At 57.9% G+C, this 18,689-nt stretch overlaps 2 protein-coding genes across 4 annotated transcripts in view; one reads left to right on the top strand and one right to left on the bottom strand.

Annotated features, from left to right (window-relative positions):
• MYBPH (myosin binding protein H) overlaps positions 1-7,988 on the top strand; it is a 9,661-nt gene extending 1,673 nt beyond the window's left edge. Inside the window, exons 4-12 of the mRNA XM_006159167.3 lie at positions 36-82; positions 2,708-2,796; positions 3,143-3,338; positions 3,515-3,654; positions 4,227-4,386; positions 6,350-6,486; positions 6,627-6,813; positions 7,078-7,128; positions 7,521-7,988. Coding sequence (XP_006159229.1) covers positions 36-82; positions 2,708-2,796; positions 3,143-3,338; positions 3,515-3,654; positions 4,227-4,386; positions 6,350-6,486; positions 6,627-6,813; positions 7,078-7,094 — 973 coding nt within the window. The 3' untranslated portion in view covers positions 7,095-7,128; positions 7,521-7,988. The remainder of the gene's footprint in view (positions 1-35; positions 83-2,707; positions 2,797-3,142; positions 3,339-3,514; positions 3,655-4,226; positions 4,387-6,349; positions 6,487-6,626; positions 6,814-7,077; positions 7,129-7,520) is intronic.
• Positions 7,989-8,118: 130 nt separating this feature from the next.
• Positions 8,119-18,689, bottom strand: part of ADORA1 (adenosine A1 receptor) — a 36,792-nt gene continuing 26,221 nt past the window's right edge. For all 3 annotated transcript variants that reach the window (XM_006159165.3, XM_014591949.2, XM_027776015.1), the window contains one exon: positions 8,119-10,154. In XM_006159165.3, the coding sequence (XP_006159227.1) occupies positions 9,515-10,154 (640 nt within the window). In that variant the 3' untranslated portion in view covers positions 8,119-9,514. The remainder of the gene's footprint in view (positions 10,155-18,689) is intronic.

Below are 18,689 nucleotides of genomic sequence, written 5' to 3'. Positions count from 1 at the left end.
CGGCGCGGGCCGGGGGTGAGCTCGGCGGGGTCGGCCCCACCGGCCGTGCTGGCCCAGCCTGTCCACATCCGAGAGCACGTCGGTAAGTGCACCCTCGCCCCCGCCCGGCCCGGCCCAGGCAGCTCATCCAGTGGAGAAACTGAGTTCTGTGGGCAGAGGGAGATGGCGTCCATTCCCCTTCCACAGCCACGTGCACATGCCACACGCTAGCACATCTTGCCTTTGGAAAGTTCCAGGTTCCTCAGCAGCAAGGGGTCTCAGCAAATGGACAAGAAGCTATTTCCCTGAGATGTCCAGCCCCGAGTTCCCTGGGTCACCCGATTCGGGGTCCCAGTGCTAAGAGTCCTCCAGCCCCTCCTCTTCTCTACTCTTGATGCCTCCATGGCCCGGATTCCAGACTCTCCCAAAGGTTCTGGAACAGAGAGAGGCCCTGCTTGCCCTGGTTCCCCCCGGCCCTAGTGAGAGGAAGAAGAGGGCCCTAAGATGCCCGCGATGGCTTCTCCATCCCCAGGAAGCAGCGCTTTGCTGGGGACCTAGAGGCCAGCTGCAGTGCCCATTGCTAATATTTCTATTCTCAGGGCACATCAGCTTCTCGCCTGCCCTCGGCCCTCCCAGAGCCACTCGGGTTTCAGTCTGTTAATGGCAATGAGTCATTCGGTTTGATCTCAGGTCTCTGGGGACAGTGCAGGGCCCCAAGGTGAAGAGAGACATGGGCAAGCGGGTGCCCTGAGGCTTTCCTCACCTTCCTTCTTGTCCCTCCACCAGGGGGACAGACAGTTCCTGGCAGAGGCCAGGCAGAACCCCGAAGCTCTGGACGAGGTCTCTGGCAGGAAAGGGTACTATGGCCACAGGAGGGATCGAGGCTACGTGGAGAAAGTGCCCATCTCTGTGGTCGCAGAGCTGTGAGAGCCACGGAGTTAGGCACTTAGGCTCAGACTGTCAGCAGCTCCATCTCAGCTGAGCAGAACCCCAGAACTCCCCCGAGGCCACCCTGCCTTTTAGTGGCAGTCTCAGAATCCAATGCCCACACAGGACCCTCAGGCTCCACCGGGTTGCAGGGCATCTTCTTGGGTGGTTTATTAAGACCCAAGGACACTCCCGGCTTGGAATCTGGGTGAGACATGGCCCATCTGACAGCCGCTGTGTGCACCCGTGGACTCCAGCCCGAAGGTGCCAGGGAGCCCTCCTGGTGAAGAGCACCCTGGACCCTCCCCCGGGGGCCCCAGGGAGCATAAACTTTGAGAGGCCCCTGAGGCCCAGCCAGGCTCAGCACCCACTTCTCCATTCAGATTCCTCTGGCGGGAGAGATTTCCTGGAGAGAAGAGAGGAGGCCGTGAATAAGCAGGACCCGGCCAGGCTCCCCGCAGGCAGGGCAGTGTGAGGGCCTTGTCCAGGAGCCTCGGCTGCTCAGCTGTCCCTCCCAGGCCACCTGGAGCTGCTCAGCATTCCTGGCCCCCTGCAGCTGCCCCTAGAGCATTCCACGCCTGAAGCTCCCAGGCCAAGTGCCTGCTCAGCTAATCCTTGGAGACGCAGTGTTCCTGCTCACGTCTCCTCTGCCCCCACCCTGCATGCCACCAGCCAACTGCTGCCACCTGTTTGCTGCTGAGGAGCTCAGTGCCCGCCCAGCACCCGCCCAAGGACGCAGCGGCAGGGGGGCTGCAGGTTTCCTGGGAGTGCCAGAGGCTGGTGCTTGACCTGATTAGGTGGTGGTGAGGAAGGTGGCTCTGCACCCTAGCCGGGAGTGAAATCAGACCTTGGGTAGGAAAACGATCGTGGGAGGTGATGAGATGAAGAGGGGCTACCTGCTCTGGCCTCATTTAGGAAGGAAAGGTCCTAATCCTCCCAATGGGGCCTGGAGGCAGAGGAACGGACAAATGGGAGTTCACAAGGACTTCTCTGAACGTCCTGGGCTGGCCAGGGTCGTGGCGCTGGCTGGGCAGGAAGAGGCTCGCCTTCCTTCCCAGGGGAGTCCGACAGGACGCAGCGGCAGGGCTGCTGCAGTTTCACTGGGAGTGCCAGAGGCTGGTGCTTGACCTGATTAGGTGGTGGTGAGGAAGGTGGCTCTGCACCCTAGCCGGGAGTGAAATCAGACCTTGGGTAGGAAAACGATCGTGGGAGGTGATGAGATGAAGAGGGGCTACCTGCTCTGGCCTCATTTAGGAAGGAAAGGTCCTAATCCTCCCAATGGGGCCTGGAGGCAGAGGAACGGACAAATGGGAGTTCACAAGGACTTCTCTGAACGTCCTGGGCTGGCCAGGGTCGTGGCGCTGGCTGGGCAGGAAGAGGCTCGCCTTCCTTCCCAGGGGAGTCCGACAGGTGCCGCACTTGCTCCCCACCAGGGGGAGGCAGAGAGCCAGCTGGGCCCAGCTGGAGCTTGGGAATGCCTGGGCTGCAGGGCAAATCCCAGGCTGGCAGGGTCCAGGCTGAGGGAGTGCCCCGGATGCCGACTAGTTCACACCATGGAGGCCCTGACCTCCCTGGAACCTCCCAGCTCTCAGCTCCTAAGGCCTTAAGGGATTTGGGTCCCTAGACCTCGGGAATGAGAGCTTCACCCTTCCCACAAGGAGCCAGCCCCAGTTAGCCACACGCCCTCCAAAGCCCTTTCTGCCCAGCCACAGCCGTCACCAGCTGTCCCCTCTCCCTGCCTCGGAGGCGTGTAGCCAGCCACCCCACTGCTGTGCTGAGTCTTGACTCTTGTTTAATGCAGAGGCCCCCAAGATCCGCGTCCCCCGCCATCTTCGTCAGACCTATATCCGCCAGGTGGGACAGGCAGTTAACCTGCAAATCCCCTTCCAGGTGAGCATGGCTCCACCATGGGTAAGAGCCTGTATGGAAACCAGAGCCCCATCTGAGATGTGCCAGGGGGGCCTCAGAAATGTCAGGGTCCCTGTGGATCTTCCTGGGTCCCATCATGGCCTCATCCTCCCTGGGTTCCGGTCAGCCCCGCTGGACCCACATAAAGAGCACATGACTGGGTTGTGATTCTCCCCCCTGTGGATGGCAGGAGAGCAGGCTGGACACCTGAGGATGCGGTTCTAGGCAGCCCCAGCCTCTGGTGCCCTTCGTAATGAGACCCCTGGAGCTGGCTGGGGCGGGGAAGCTGGCCCCTCCCTGACTCACCCCTTGGGTGCCTCCCTGCCAGGGGAAGCCCAAGCCTCAGGCCTCGTGGACCCACAACAGCCATGCCCTGGACAGCCAGCGTGTGAGTGTGCGCACTGGGGACCAGGACTCCATCCTCTTCATCCGCTCGGCTCAGCGCTCCGATTCAGGCCGCTACGAGCTTACCGTGCAGCTGGAAGGCCTAGAGGCTAAGGCAGCCATCGACATCCTGGTGATTGGTAGGTGGCCCAGAAGCCAGGGTTACCCCCTCAGGGACAGGGGCCCTCCACCTCCCCCGGAGGCTGATAGTCAATGGGGCAGGCTGAGGGTGTGTGGCCAGACCCACAACTTGGGTACGGGGACTTCGGGGGTACCCAGCCCTCACGCTCACCACCCTTCACATCTGCTCCTGCAGAGAAGCCTGGGCCCCCCAGCAGTATCAGGCTACTGGACGTCTGGGGCTGCAACGCAGCTCTTGAGTGGACGCCACCCCAGGACACGGGCAACACTGAGCTCCTGGGCTACACAGTGCAGAAGGCGGACAAGAAGACAGGGGTGAGGCCTGCTGGGGCAGAGAGCAGGCAGGGTGGGACGTGGCCATGGCAGCAGAAAGGACCACCCAGTGAGTTCTAGTCTAACTGCCGCTAGCCAGGCCCCTGATGTGGCCCTTGGCAAAGTGTCCCTCTCTGAGCCATTTCCTCCTGGAGATGACAAGGACAGCTGGACTGGGCACCCTGAGGCCTTTCAAGCCGAAAGTCGTGTTCCTCTCATCTCAATGTTATGCGAGGCATGTGGGACTCTTGCTGAGCTGCAGGGTCTGATTCGGTGGGCCTGGGGTGGGCTGGGCTTCTGCATGTCCCAGGCATCCCCAGGAGATGCTAAGGTAGCACATTGCAGGTCTATGTTTGGTAATCAGGCTCCTGGACGACCCCAGAGAGGTCACCTGAGTGACCCAAGGGCCCCTTCTCCCAGTTCAAAGACCATTTGGCCCAAAGCTGCATGGTTCAGCCTCCTGGGGTAGGGGACATGGGATGAGGCTCCTGACGAAGGGGTTTCCTGGTAAGTGGGGAGGGCAAGAACAGAGGGGGAGGGGTGAAATGAAGGTGACAGGGCTGGGGTCTCCGCAGCAATGGTTCACGGTGCTGGAGCGCTACCACCCAACCACCTGCACCATCTCCGACCTCATCATCGGCAACTCCTATTCCTTCCGGGTCTTCTCGGAAAACCTGTGCGGGCTCAGCGACTCCGCCGCTGTCACCAAGGAGTTCGCCCACATCAAGAAGGCAGGTGGGTCGAGCTGGGCTGACCGGAACCCAAGCTAGGGCTGGTCCTGCTGACTCCAGCCCTCTCTCAGGACTTCTGGGTGCCTGGTCCCTAAAACACTTGCTGCCCTCCCACTCCACAGTCATGCACGTGCATCGTGTACACACACACGTGCACACACACGCACACATCCTGACACGGTGACTATAAAGTACCGGATGGGGTTGAATGATTTTGACAAACACAGCAGAGCAAACCCATGCAAATGGGCGAGTCCCTGAGGAGGCTGTGCGCTTGTCCTGCAGATGCATGGGGCTGCCACATCGCCCATCATCAGGCCTTGCACGCAGCCTCCCAGGGGAACTGCTCTGACAGGCAGCGTGCGCCTGGATAGAGAGGCCCTGGCGGGTTTGCTGCAAGCCCACACCTTCCAATCCTAAGAGAACATCACTCAGATGACCAGGGAAATACGAGGGTTTGCAGTCTCCACCCAGCCACCTGACCCCCTTGCAGCAAACGGCAATTCCAGGTTCCTTTCCTCCATTGCCCTGAGTGCCCTTCCACCACCACCACCAGCTGAGCCCCCGGGGGCTCTGAAAACTGCACTCATTGTAAGACCAGCTTGAGCTGGACAGAACCAGGAAGCCATTTCTGTTTAAAATAGAAGAGCCAGGGCCAACTGGTGGTGTGGTGGTTAAGGCATTTGGATCCCACATGGCCTACTGCACAGTTTGAGTCCCACGCCCAGCATATATGCTGAAATATATGCTCGACACACGTTTGCATGTGCCCAAAGTCCCAAAAGGAGAAACAGAGGAGAGGGGTCATGCCGTCTGGGAGGTACTTTCTCATTTTCTCTCACCCCTCCTTTCCCTGCAAGTGCATGTGCCCTCTGGCAAGAATTTTTAAAAAGAAGAGCCAGGGGCTGGCCCCCTACTGCAGTGTAGGGGAGCTGGGTCCCACACGGCTGTTGTTTGACTCTGGCTCCAACAACTTGAAAAACACACCTGGCACATGTGTGTTCATGCCCCTAAATCCTGATGGGAAGGAGGATTAGAGAAGAAGGGACAGTGAAGTGACCACACTCCATTGGGGGTGCTTTCTTTTTCTCTCTCTGACAAGCACACAACCCTCTGGTAGTAATAAAAACAAAACTAAATTAAGTTAAAAGGTGGGGAGTGAGGAAGCTGGTGGCATGGTGGTTAAGGCACTCACTGAGTTCTGGTCCTGGTGGCTTGAGAAACATGCCAGGTACGTGTGCATGCATGCCCAACATCCAGAAAGAAGAGAGAAATGGAGGGCAGGGGGTTGTGGTGTGACCATTCCCCTCGGGGAGTGGTTTCACACTCTCCTCCCACCCCGACACATGCTCCAGCTTCCTTCTTTCTGGTGAGTTCCCGTGTCTTCTGGCAATTACAAAAATTAAAAAGAAGGGGAACCAGCAGTTAGCGTAATGGCTATGTCGCTGGACTCCCATGTAGGCCACTGTGGTTCGCATCCCGGACCCAGTGACTTAAACTCACGCCAGGCGCGTGTGCGTGCGTTCCCAAGATCCCGAGAGGAGAATGGAGGAGAAGGGATTGTGGCGTGACCATCCCCCATGGGGGGATGATTTCTCACTGTCTGTATGTCTCTCTCTGTCTGGCGAGCGCACGCGCCCTATAGCAAAAATCTCTCCAAAAAATAAATAAATAAATAAATAAAAAGGAAGGAAAAGACAGGTCTCTAAAACCAGAGATGAACTGCAGTGTTTCAGAGTTGCTAGTCCCACCTTTGACCAAGGCCATTTTGCCTCTGGTTTTCTTGCCCATTCCTCTCCACCCACTGCCCTGACCCACCGGGCACGGCCTCAGCGTTCCTCTGCCTCTTCGACACTTCGATCTTCAGGTCCCTGCAGACAAGCCATACCTTGCTCTCCAGTCAGCCCTGAGAGGTCTCCTCCACTTCCGTCACCTCAAGCGTACCCCACTTTCTCCGCCAAACCCAGATATTGCTGCCAAACCTAAAGGGTTTATTGAGCGAGACTTCTCCGAAGCACCCTCGTTCACCCAGCCCCTGGCCGACCACACCTCCACACCTGGCTATAGCACCCAGTTGTTCTGCAGTGTGCGAGCATCACCCAAGGTGAGGGGCCAGCTGCTATGCCCTGGCGGGGTGGTGGATGCGGAGTAGGGCTGAGAAATCTCCCCTGAAGCCTGAGGATGGCCTCTGAGAGCCCAGCCCAGCCCACACCCTCCCGGCTCTCTTCTGACCATATCTCCCAGCCCAAGATCATCTGGATGAAAAACAAGATGGACATCGAGGGCAACCCCAAATACCGTGCCCTCTCAGAGCAAGGCGTCTGCACCCTGGAGATCCGGAAACCCAGCCCCTTTGATTCCGGGGTCTACACCTGCAAGGCCGTCAATGTGCTGGGCGAGGCATCAGTGGACTGCCGGCTGGAGGTCAAAGGTGAACAGCAGGGCCACCCCTTTGCAGCTAGACCAGATGCAGCTAAGGGTTGAAAATCAGGGCCAGAGAGAAAGGGAGTAAGGGTCGAGGTCAGGATCCTAATAACGACTGTGGCTCCAGCAGCTAAAACACACCTGGCACATGTGTGTTCATGCCCCCAAATCCTGATAGGAAGGAGGCTGGCCCAGTGTGGGGAGGACACCTGGCCGGGCCCTCCCTCGCCCTCGCCCTCCGCCCAGCTCTAACGTGCAGCATCTCTTCCAGCCTCGGCCACACACTGAAGAGCGGCTGGAGGAGGCAGTGACAAGGAGACAGGTGAATGGCTGACCTGCTCCCCCGACACACCGATACCTCTAGGGAAGTGTGGAAGCGGAGAGGAGGCTGGGAGCAGGTTGCGGGGGAGGGAAGCTGGCGGTCAGCTCTGGGTCCAGTCTGCAGTCAGGCACTAACACGTCCCAGACACACGGTACTATTTCAGGGCCAGGCGCTGCTGGTGAGCTGGAGAGGGTGCTTCAGCGGGTGGTCACAGGATGGGAGTCGCTGAGTGGCCTTAAGCACGGGAGTTTTCTGTGCCTGAGTCCTGATCAGAGCAGGGAGGACCGCAGCCCCTGCCCTGCCTCCCGTCCCTTGCAGTCCTGAGGCTCTGCATAAGCAGGAAGCATCTAGAACCATGGAGGGCAGAACTCACGCTGCACGTCCTCTGCCAGGTGCTGCGGGCCTGAGGGGCCAGACCCCCAGCCCAGAATCAAACCCCATGGATGCCCAAGACCCTCTCGTCTCCATAGCGACGGCTGATGGACTTGCCCCTGGTACCTGCGGGCCTCAGTCCCCCAGAGGCTGGAGTCTGGAACCATGGGGTGGGCCTTGCAGGTGCTGGGCCAGCCTTCTGGGCACAGAGGGGCCTGGAAGGTGCAGAGACTGGGGCACCCACAGAGCTGTGCCCTGGGCCAGATGCACTCAAATAAAGAAGGGTGTGGTGTTCCAGAGTGGGGCCTCTGCAGCGAGCGTCATTGTGAAGGGGGCGGCACGGCGTCACCATGAGGAAGGTGCCAGCAGGAGGGATCTCAAGATGTCATGGGGGGTTTTCCCAGACACGTGAATCTCTGGGATCTTGCTGTCAGGTTCCGGGTTTGCCACCCAAGTGCGTTACCATAGGAACAGACACCCTCTCTGGAATGTGCTCCTTGCAAACACCTCCATACCCCCCCCACTTCTGCCCTGTCCCTCCACCCCCTACTGCTGCTTCCCTGATGACGCAGTCTTGTTACGCCCCACAATGGCGGGGCTGGCAGCCAGCGTGTGCTCTCCAGGGTTCCTGGTCTTTATTAGTCACGTGGGCCTCCCTTTGGCGCCAGGGGACATGACCTCCACCTCACCCCACCCCCGACAGAGAGAAGGGCCTGGAGTCAAGGCCTGGAGTCAATATTTGCAATCAGAATCCATCAACATGACAACCACCATCACTCCCTCCCACCTCCATGCACCTCTGTAAAAGGGGCTCCAGACTTGGCAGGGGGTAGGTCAGTCCTTCCCCAGATCCCAAAGTTCTAGACCCTGTCTGCAGCAGAGCTCCTGAAGCCCCTGAGAACGCAGCTAAATACCAGGACATGTAGGTATTTAAATGCCAGTGAGACCTTCCCCGGCGCTCCCAGGAGGGCATCTCTGCTGGCCTCTTCCAGCCCGCCATGTGTCATCCAGGAGCGTGTGTCAGCACTGGGTCCTCGAGGAAGGACCCCTTCCTGTGCCCACCCTGTCCCCAGGCAGGCAGAATGCCCCCATAGTTGGTGTGTCTGGGGCTCTCCTCTCCTTCAGGCCCAGCAGAAGACTGTCACCTAGGAGAGTCCAGGCCTTACACTGGTCCCGGGGAATGGAAGCTTGGATGACAGGTAGTTACACTCTGGGCGCCTCCTCAGGAAGCTCCGGGTGAGACAGAGGGCTCAGTGCTGCCGCCTGCTGGCTGCTCGAGGCCAGCTCCTACCTCACCACACTTGCTCCCCTGGGCAGGAACCTCCACTCAGCTGGTGGAGAACAAAGTGTCGGGAAAGATTTCTGGACCCACTCTTCCCTCTTCTCCTAAGCACAATCCTGGGCAGCTGCGGGCAAGGAGAGCAGGCACCTGGCATGGCCCAGGAGGTCCTTGGAGGTGGGACTAGGCTCCTCCATCCCTGCCCTTAGTTGGCCCTGCCCACAGCCGGCCCTGCCCACCTTCTGCAGAACCGGTAAGAAAGCAGGGCCACGATGTTCCTGTTTCCCCTTTCCTCCACCTTGGAGGGGATACTTGCCTCTTGCTACCTTGGCCCCAGGGCTGTACCAGCCCCTGAGACGGACACAGACCCACCGCAGAAGCCCAAGCATCCTCTCCCCAGTCAGATGGCCCCTCGCAGCCTCGGCCACCTCCCAGGGCCTGGCCAGCTCTGAAGGGCCGGGATGCTCCGAATGGTCGGCAGGTGGACCCAGGACGTTCCCTTTCACCTTAGGGCACCAGGCCCCTTCCCCACGAGCTGCCCTCCCAAGTCCCAGCCAGGACCCAGAGAGGCAGCGCTGAGAACTCCTTGAGGACGGGCAATGCTCTGTGGGCATCTCGTCAGAGCCTCCGGTGCCCACGGTCCAGCTAGGGAAGTCTCAGGGGACCGGTGGGACAGTGGGAGCCCAGGGCTGGGCTGCAACCCGCCGATTCTGGCTGGTGGGAGCAGAAGGCAGTCTAGTCATCAGGCCTCTCCTCGGGGAGGTCCTCGTCAACCGGGGGTGTGGGCTGGCAGCGGAAATGGTCATTCCAGATCTTCAGGAACGTGACCCGGAACTTCTGGATGCGGAAGGCATAGACGATGGGGTTCATGGCCGAGTTGCCGTGCGTGAGGAAGATGGCAATGTAGGTGAGGATGCTGGGCTTGTGGCAGGAGGGGCAGAAGAGGGTGATGCAGTTCAGGATGTGCAGGGGCAGCCAGCTGAGGGCGAAGAGGAAGAGGATGAGGGCCAACGACTTGGCGATCTTTAGCTCCTTGCCGTAGTACTTCTGCGGGTCGCCAGAGGAGGCCGACACCTTCTTGTTGAGCTGCTTGCGGATCAGGTAGAAGACCTCCAGGTAGATGAGGACCATGAGGAGCAGAGGGGGCAGCACCCAGACAAAGAAGTTGAAGTAGACCATGTACTCCATGCTGATGACCTTCTCGAACTCACACTTGATCACCAGCTCCCCCGTACTGCCGTTGGCCGCCCACTCCCGCTCCACCACACTCAGATTGTTCCAGCCGAACATCGGCGTCAGCCCCACCACGAAGGAGAGGATCCAGCAGCCAGCAATGGCAACCGCGGCCCTCCGCGGGGTCACCACCGTCTTGTACCTGAGAGAGAGGAGGGCAGAGTGTGAGGAGTGACCTCCCAGCTGCCACAGAGCGCCCCTCCCGGCTTACCCAGCCCTGGGAGACCCTAAGGGGTGGCCCCTGCCCACCCAATGCCCAATGAGTGGAAGGTGCCTGTCAGAGCTGGAGGGCTGAGTCTTCAGGATCTAAGATTTAAGGCAGAGCTTGTGAAACCATGGCTCATTTTTCCTGCAGAGGGAGGTCCTAGTTAATGACAAAAAGAATAACAGAACACAGAGACCAGTGATGGTGTAATAGTTATGTCGCTGGACTCCCACGTAGTTGAGTCCTGGACCCGGAGGCTTGAAACTCACACCAGGCACAAGTGGTGAATGCCCAAGGAGGAGAATGGAAGAGAAGGGATTGTGGCGTGGCCATTCCCCTCTGGGGGTGATTTCTCTCTTTCTGTCTCTCTGGTGAGCGCATGCACTCTATATCAAAAATCTCTCCAAAATAACAACATAGAACCTCCTTGAGAAGTTTTCAGAAAATCAAGACCATGGGACCAGCAGATGGCAAGAGCAGCCAGGTGGCACAGTGGTTAAGGCGGCTGGATCCTACATGGCCGATGTACAGCTCGAGCCCCAGAGCTAGCAGCTTGAAAACCAGGCCAGGCATGTGTGCGTGTCCTCAAATCCTGAGAGAAGCATGGAGGAGGAGGGATGATGGCGTGGCCATTCCCCTGGGAGGTGATTTCTCACTTTCCTCCTCTCTCTCTCTCCCTTTGTCTCTGTCTTCAGTAAGCACACACACCCTATAACAAATTTAAAGAAAGAAAAAGAAAAGATTTAAGAAAATAACCAAAGTAAATATCACCCATGTGTGTTTGGTATATCCATCCCCCTGGTGACCTTGTCACGGCTTCCTGGCAGCCCTCGTGGGGTAAGAAGTTACTGAGGAAAGAGATCTGACGGAGGCCACGTGGGAGGTGGCAGCGCCATCCTGTGCTTCCTAACCCTTGCCTACACTGGCCAAAAGAGCCCTGTCATTAATGAGACGTGCCTCCCCTCGGCCAGCTGATACAACTGCCATGAAGAACCTTCCCGCACCCCCCTTCTTTTGGCCCTGTCCCATACTCTCCTGCCAGCACCCCATTCTCCACCTCCCTCTTTACCTCTGTCAGTGCTTAGCTCCTAAGGAGTCCATCTCAAGAACCAGCTTTGCACCCCCAACCTAACTGGGAAAGTCTCAGGAAAGGAAGCTGAGGCTCACTGAGCATCTCCCGCATTCCAGACACTTTCATTCATGCATTCATGCATGCCCGGGTGCACTCATTCACAAACACCTAGCAGAGCTTCCTGTGCTGGGTGTTGCTCTCTGCTGGGAAGCTGAAGATCACTCCTCTACACAGCTCACGTTCCGGGTGAAGACACACATGACGAAATAGATAAGGGACTACAGATCGTGATCTGGCCTTGGAAGGGAATAAACAGAGATGACGAGGAACAGAGCTTTCCAACCTTTTCCTTGTCATGACATGCACAGAAGGTGAAAGCATTGGGCTGGCCAGTGGCATGGTGGTGAGGCTGGCTGGAACCCACATGGCTGGCTGCGAGGTTCGAATCCCGGACTCGGCAGCTTGGAAAACAGGCTGGGTTTGTATGCATGCAGGCCCAAAATCCTGAGAGGAGAATGAAGGAGAAGGGACTAGGACATTGCTACCCCCCCCTGGGGTGATTTCTCACTTCCCCTCTCTCTGTCTCTGGCAAATGCATGTTCCCTATAGGAAGAAAACAAAAAGATGAAAGCATTTAGATGACACATGGGGGACAAGGCTGCCCATGGCCAGAGTGATGTTTCTCCCCCTCACTGAGGGCTGAGGGTTTTAACATCTTGGGGGCTCCCCAGTTTCTTTTAAACCTGGGTAGTCAGCAGCCATTGTTCACTGCCCACACACCAGCCCTGGAGCAAGTGCCAGGGCCGGAGGCCCGCTCTGTGCCCAGGTGCCAGCTGAGCAGCAGCAGCTTGCCGAGTTGTGATTTTCCAGTGCAGCTTCTGAGACAGACGGGTACCCTCCTGAGCCTGGGACAGCTCCTGAGACCGGGTGGTAGGGAGGCCTGTCGCTGTCCTCTGTCCCTAGCCTGCAGAACCTGTGGCTTTGTCCTTCACGGGTTGATGCTTGCTGTCCCTGCCATGGGCAGCACTTCTGGGCTCTGTCCTACCCACCGGCACCCAGCTGCACCGTGACAGGTCAGGGGTGGGAAAAGCCAGATGCTCCTTCCCCACTCTATCCAGAAGGGGCTCTGAAACATCTTTTTTTGTCCCTCCATCACCCCAGTGGTGAAATTAGAGGACGCCAGAACTCCAGAGCCTTCAGAGCAACACCCCACCTCTGCTCTGTGATCGAAGGAGTCTTGGGTCCCAGCCCACCATGGGTCCCGCGAGCTGACTACTTCACCTGTGCCTCACTGCAGTTTTCTCAAGTCTGATCCTCACTCTCTTGCTGTAAGTGAGGCCTAGTCCCTTCTCTGGCTTCCTCGGCAGAATACCCAGGCTTGGTGCAGGCACCAGAACTTAGAGACCAAAATTTGGAACCCAGGCCTGCAATAAGCCTGATTGATCCTCCTCTGTGAAATGAGACAGTGGACCCTTCAAAGGCCGAGGATCCAATGAGATCATACATGTGCAAGTGCCCTGTGGCCGTGCCAGCACTCCCTTGCTAAGTCCCTAGACGAGTCACGCCTAGACAAAGTCCTGCTCAGCAAACACACCTAAGGGCTATGGAAACCTCTCGCTCAGGTCTTATTCCTGATGATCTCAAAGTGCTCCCGCACAGTATCCACAGACAGAGAAGGAGTTCTGGGCATGAGTCTCTGCAGAAGAGAGGGGATGGGTCCATCGAGAGGTGGCCAAGGAACACTACCCTGGCAGTCACAGGTTGGGTGGCATCCCAGCAGGACCATAGGGGGCTATAGCTGCAGAAGGAAGGATGGGGCCAGGCGCTGTCCCCTCACTGCTACACTGCTGTCACATCTACTGTTCAAGTGGCAGTTATTGCTAACGAAGCCCCTTGCAGTCATGTCTCAGGGAAGCCCCGTAACCGGCCTGTGGTGAGCACTGCAAATGACAGGACCCATCTCACACTGGGAACCTACATGTCCAGGACTGCTGACTCCGGGCCCAGCTCCCTCCAGAGAGCCAACTGACTGCGGGGCATCTAGATGGGGACACCTGGGAGACGGAGCGTATCCCTTGCCTTGGTTCTTGCCTGAGTGCTTTAAAAGGGGAACGCTGGGCCCTGTTCAAGACATAGGTGGTAGGCCAGGAGACCGCTGGTGCTGCTGTCTAGCCTGAGGATTGGAGGGGTCCAGTCTGGGACCCACATCTGGGCAATGACGACCTACCAAGAGAGGAGAGGTGGGAGGAGAGGTGGATGCTAACAGTGTCCCAGGTTGGGGAGAGGGAGGAGGTGACTTCCAGGTGGAGAGGTGCCTCGCTCCCCCTCCTCCGGGCCTCCCCAGCTGCCTGGACCCCGGGGTTAAAGCTTTCCTAGGGCTCCTCTGGGACTGCATCCCAGCAGACCCTGCAGCAGAGGGTATCAGCTCCCATCTGTTTTTCTTGCTATTTTCTCCTTGGTGGGAAAGGGCTGGACCCAGGACCTCGGCAGAGGTGGGGCAGGCTCTCACAGGAAGGGCTGCTCCAGGGCCAGGGGAAAACTCACCTCTCCCTACATGTGGGAACGGGAAGCGGGGACTGTGAGTCCTGGGCATGCATGGGGTGGGGGCGTGTGAAAGGTGCCTCTGGAATCCAAGGAAGTCTTTTCCCAGTCAAGACCCCAGCCCTCACCCCTGGGGGCTGTACTGGGAACTAGCCAGAGAGATGGCTGCTCTTAGGGGTGTCAGTCTCAGACAGACACAGAAGTGGGTGCACAGAATGGACACTTAAAACATCAAGTGGGGCCAGCCTGGTAGCACAGTCGGTAGCAAACTGAACTGCAGTGCTGGAGGCCACGTGGTGATCCTGAGTTCGAGTCGGCCTGGAAACAAGTGCGTGAGTCCAGGATCCTGAAGGGCCAAGTAGCTGCAAAATGGTGTGAAAAGGCAAAGAGGATGAGATGAGGGTCTCTCGCAGGGCGATAGGACCCTGTCAAGGGTATCTCTCTCTCTCTCTCTCTCTCATGTGCAGACATGAGCCCTATAATGAATAAAATAAACTTTAAAAATAAGAAACCCAGTGGAGCCCTGGCCACAGGCAAGCAGTACAGACTGCTCCTTAAAGACGTAATTGAACTGTGCCAGCAGGTGGCATAATGGTTAAGGCGCTAGACTCCCATATGGTCGACCATGGTTCAAGTCTCAGACCCGGTGGCTTGAAACTCACACTAGGCACGTGTACGTGCATACCAAAGTCCCAAGAAGAGAATGGAATAGAAGGGATTGGTGGGGTGGCCATCCTCTGTGAGGAGATGATTTCTTGCTTTCTGTCTCTCTGTCTCTGTCTCTCTGACAAGTGTACCCGCCCTATACCAAAAGTCTCTTTCTCAAAAAAAGAAGGACATAATTGAAGGGACCACAGAGAGCACCACCTTCTCCAGTGTCTCCCATCTGGTGCATAAAACTCCACCATTAGAAAGCCGTTCTTTTGGGTTAAGAGTTGGCCTCTGTGTGTGTGTGTGTGTGTGTGTGTGTATGTGTGTGTGTAAGTGTATTTGTTTCTTCCAAGAGAAGGAAACAGGCACTTCCAATGGGTCTTCATGCCACAGTCCACCCCACCTCCCCCAGCCAAGATCACGGGCTCAAGTCCTGCACACACAGGGAGACCTCAGGAAGCGAACCTGGGACCTTGCCATGTGGCTTCAGCCGTACATAGCACTGCAGTACCACTGCATCACCAGGGTCAGCCCATCTGCATGTTACTTTTACAAGCCAAGAAAACACTAGCTCCATAGTATGAAGTAGTTTATTGGCTGGAACCACCTTACTGATGGTGATAACATGAGAACACGGGGTACCCAGAGCAACTGGGTGGTAGAGACCCCAGGAGGGAAAAGGATTGCCTGAGGAGAAGGGGGACAGCCATGGCTAAGCCCCTCCGCATTGCCAAGAGCTGGCCTGGCTGAACAGAAAAGGGTCTTGCATCATCGCTGCTGCAGAGCAAGTCAGCGTGCTACAGTGGTGGAAGCGAGGGGAGGAGGGCCAGGAGTCCTGCGTCCAGACAGTGCTGGGCAGAGGAAGCTGGCCATTCTTCCTAGGACTCCCCTCAGGGCTGTCATATGGGGGGGCAGAGATCCCGGGGGCTGAGTGAAGGCAGAGTTCAAAAATAAGAATGGTGGATAGCAGATCCGATCTAGCTGAGACCAGCTAGCACGCCCTACTGCTCTGTGCAGAGCACTGACTTTCTGAATGTAATCTTGCTGACCCGAGGCACAGCCCTGAGTTAGGAACCATTTCTGTTCTCGCTTCCTAGACTCTGAGAGATTAGGAATCATGCCCAAGGCCACGCAACCAGGAAGGAGCAGAAATAAAACTTCTGAGATAGAGATGTGCCCAAGTCCAAAACCCACACTGGACCCAGCTCTGTCACTCTGGAATAGAAAGGACAGGAAAGCTTGCAGGGTGCAGGGCTGGAGCAGAAGCTGGGAGCCATGGTCAGGGCCTGAAGGCAAGCCTCACCTGCTCTGGGAAGCCTCCCTGGGCTGAGTAGCTCAGAGGTAGCTGTTGGCGTGCCCTGTTCCCATGCACATGCAGCCTGGGCATTTAAGGGGCTGGCTTGCTCCTGCTAGGATGGGTGGGCAGCTGGAGCACTCTCTTTTTAATTCACTCAACATGGGCATGAGCACCTTCCAGGTGCCAGGGACCAGGTGCTATGGTTTGGGAATAGGAAGAGAACAGGCTCTGGTGACAGTCCCCTCCTACAGGCAGGGAGGTAGGTAACAGACATGCAAATGAACCAGTCAGAGCATTCAGAGTGGAAAGGCCCATTGAGTCCCTTGAGGTGTCACTTCCAACTCAAGACCCCAGGTACCGTGTGAGTGTGCAGGGCGTCCGGCCAACTTGAGTTGGGTGGGCAGGAGGCCTCTCTGAGGAGGAGAGGAGGAGCCAGAACTAGGTGATCCCCCATGAGCCAGTCGGGCACAGACCTGGGGCAGAGCTTTCCAGGCAGAAGGGACAGCCAGGTAAAGGGGGTCTGAGGACCAGGAGGGCTAGTGTGAGGAGAGAGAGGCCAGCTCAGCTAGAGAGGTGGTCAGGGACAGTCGCCTAGGGCTAAGAGGCAGGAAAGGGTTAGTCATTCTCAGCAGAGGCGTGCTATAACCCAGTTCCTGCTTTTAAAAGAACGCAGGCTGCCGTGTGGAGGCCGCAGTGCAGCAGAGAAAGGGGGAACGCGAAGGGAGGCTATTTCAGCCACCGGGCAGGAGGTGAGGATGGGGTGCTCGCTGGCAGCCGTGAACCGGGGCTCTCTGTGCCTTTGAGATGTCTCCATGGATGGGCAAACAGCTTGCCGCTGGGCTTGGGTGTCCAGGTGAGAGAAAGAATCGCCCAGCTCACTCGGGTGGTTACCCTGACCACTGAGCAGAGGGGGTGCCATTCCCAGAGTCTCCCTGCCCCGCTTTGCCCAGCATGGATCCACCTCAGGGAACCAGAGCTGAGGTGATCAGTTAGAGACCATCAGGTGAGAACAGCAGAAGCTCATTCCCTGGTTCATTCCTCTCTGCACGGGAGCTCCAGGGGACCCACTGCTGAGTATGACGGCTATGGGTCCCCTGCCTGGGTTTTGTAACATAGGGCCTCTTATGAGAAGTATGAGCAGGCACCACCAGGCTCCCAGGCAGCCCCCAGCACAGGCCTGGCAGCTCCGAGCCCCAGCATGTCCCCTGTGTACTGCGGGCCAGCAGGGCTCCCCTGGCCAGAATCGTCCTCCCCACAGGCTTCCAGCCTGCAGCCCAGAGAGCCGTGTCTCCCTCCATGCCCGAGCTCCTCGCCGGTCCTTTGCCTCATGAATAGTCCCTTCATGGATGAGATCACTTCCAGCTGGAGGCCCTACTGTGCACAGAGGAGTGGCCTCTCCCTGCTACAGCCCCAGAGGAGAGCTCTTCCCTGGAGACTGATTTTTAGGACCTGATCAATAAGCCTCCTTAGAACGGGGAAAGCTCAGGGTCAGCAGGTGGCGAACACAGCACGGCACTCAGGCTGGTGAAGACACAACTGGCAGAGGAAAGAGAAGGGTGGGGAGGGGTGGGCATGGGGGCCCTAAATAATTCTCTTTGGTGGGCCAGCACGGCGAGAGGAGCCCCTCTGTCTCTGCACAAGTGAGACTGCAGTGTGCTGGTCCTGAAGCTGTCATCCTCGGCTTTGCCTCCCAGCTGCCCAGCTGGCCTCACCGTGGGCCTGACCCCTGCAGGCTCTCACCCCAGCCCCTGGGCCAGCTGGGTCCAGGGGAACCACCGAAGTGCTGTGTGTCCTAGGCGAGGCTCAGGCAGCGGTTACCTTTCTTCTCTGGTTCTGCCTCCAGCTTCCACCAGCCACGTGCAGCCCCGGACCCCAGGAACGCCACCTCCCCCAGGAGGCAGCTTCCTGTCGTTCATGTCCAGGTTACTTCTCTGGCCCCCAGCTGGCTGCCTCACTTGCTGTGTAAGCAAGGATGGTCTCAGCTGTAAACCCCTAAAGTGATTTCTGGGTTCCTGGTTTTGAGGATGTTCGGGTGAAGCTGCAGCAGGGAGAAGTGAGCAGAGTTACCCCGAGGAGCTGCCATCAGAGGTCTGAGAATGGCTCAGAAGAGAGAGGGGTAGGTCTGGAAAAGGTTCCATGATGATCTGTTTGGGGCAGGGGTGACAAATCCCCCACCCACTGCTGAGGCTAGGGCGGGTCCTCAGGCCTGACTGTCTCTGTTTCCCATCACCTGGTGCTCAGGAGGCACCGGGCCTGGGAGCAGGGAGACGCGGAGAGCTGGGACAGGTCCTGAACCTGTCGTCAGGTCCTGGGGCAGGGCTGGCACCCGAATCGTTCTGCAGTCTTGTAGTTTGGATAGTCAGGCTGAATCCTCCCCCTCCCCTTCCCTCACCCTTGGTGGAGAAGGAGTGATATTTCGTGGTTCTGGTCTCCGTCCTTCCTGCCTCCCCCCTTATCAAGGATCTCAGCCACTTGTAACTGGAAACTTGGATCTCAAGACCGAGGAAGTAAGGCTTTCAGACTATTAAACTGCTTCCTGCAGAGAAACTCTTTCTCCCAAAGGAGAGCAGGAAACCAGATACAATCACAGGCGCTGGGCACGCTCCAGGGCCAAACATTCAGTGGTGACATCGCCCAGGGGAGTCTGGTTCAGGGCCCTGGGGGAGGGAGGGTGTATGGGGCCTAAGAGTTCTGCCTCGGCCCTATTCACTCCTACCCTGGGGCATCACCTGCCATCTGAACATCAGTGCCCACCAGGCCCCAAAGGGAATCAGTGTCCACTAGTCCCAAAAAGTGAGGTCAGTCCCCACAGGGCCAGCCTGCAGGGCTACAGAGAGGAGAGGTGGGAGCTCTGAACCAGCCTGCAGGGCTACAGAGAGGAGAGGTGGGAGCTCTGAGCTCCTTGAAAAAA

This window comes from Tupaia chinensis, unplaced genomic scaffold (assembly GCF_000334495.1).
Source record: "Tupaia chinensis unplaced genomic scaffold, TupChi_1.0 Scaffold000627_1, whole genome shotgun sequence".
NCBI classification, from domain to species: Eukaryota; Metazoa; Chordata; class Mammalia; order Scandentia; family Tupaiidae; genus Tupaia; species Tupaia belangeri.
The sequence above is the reverse complement of the archived record's forward strand: the minus strand, read 5'-3'. Positions and strand labels throughout refer to the sequence as shown.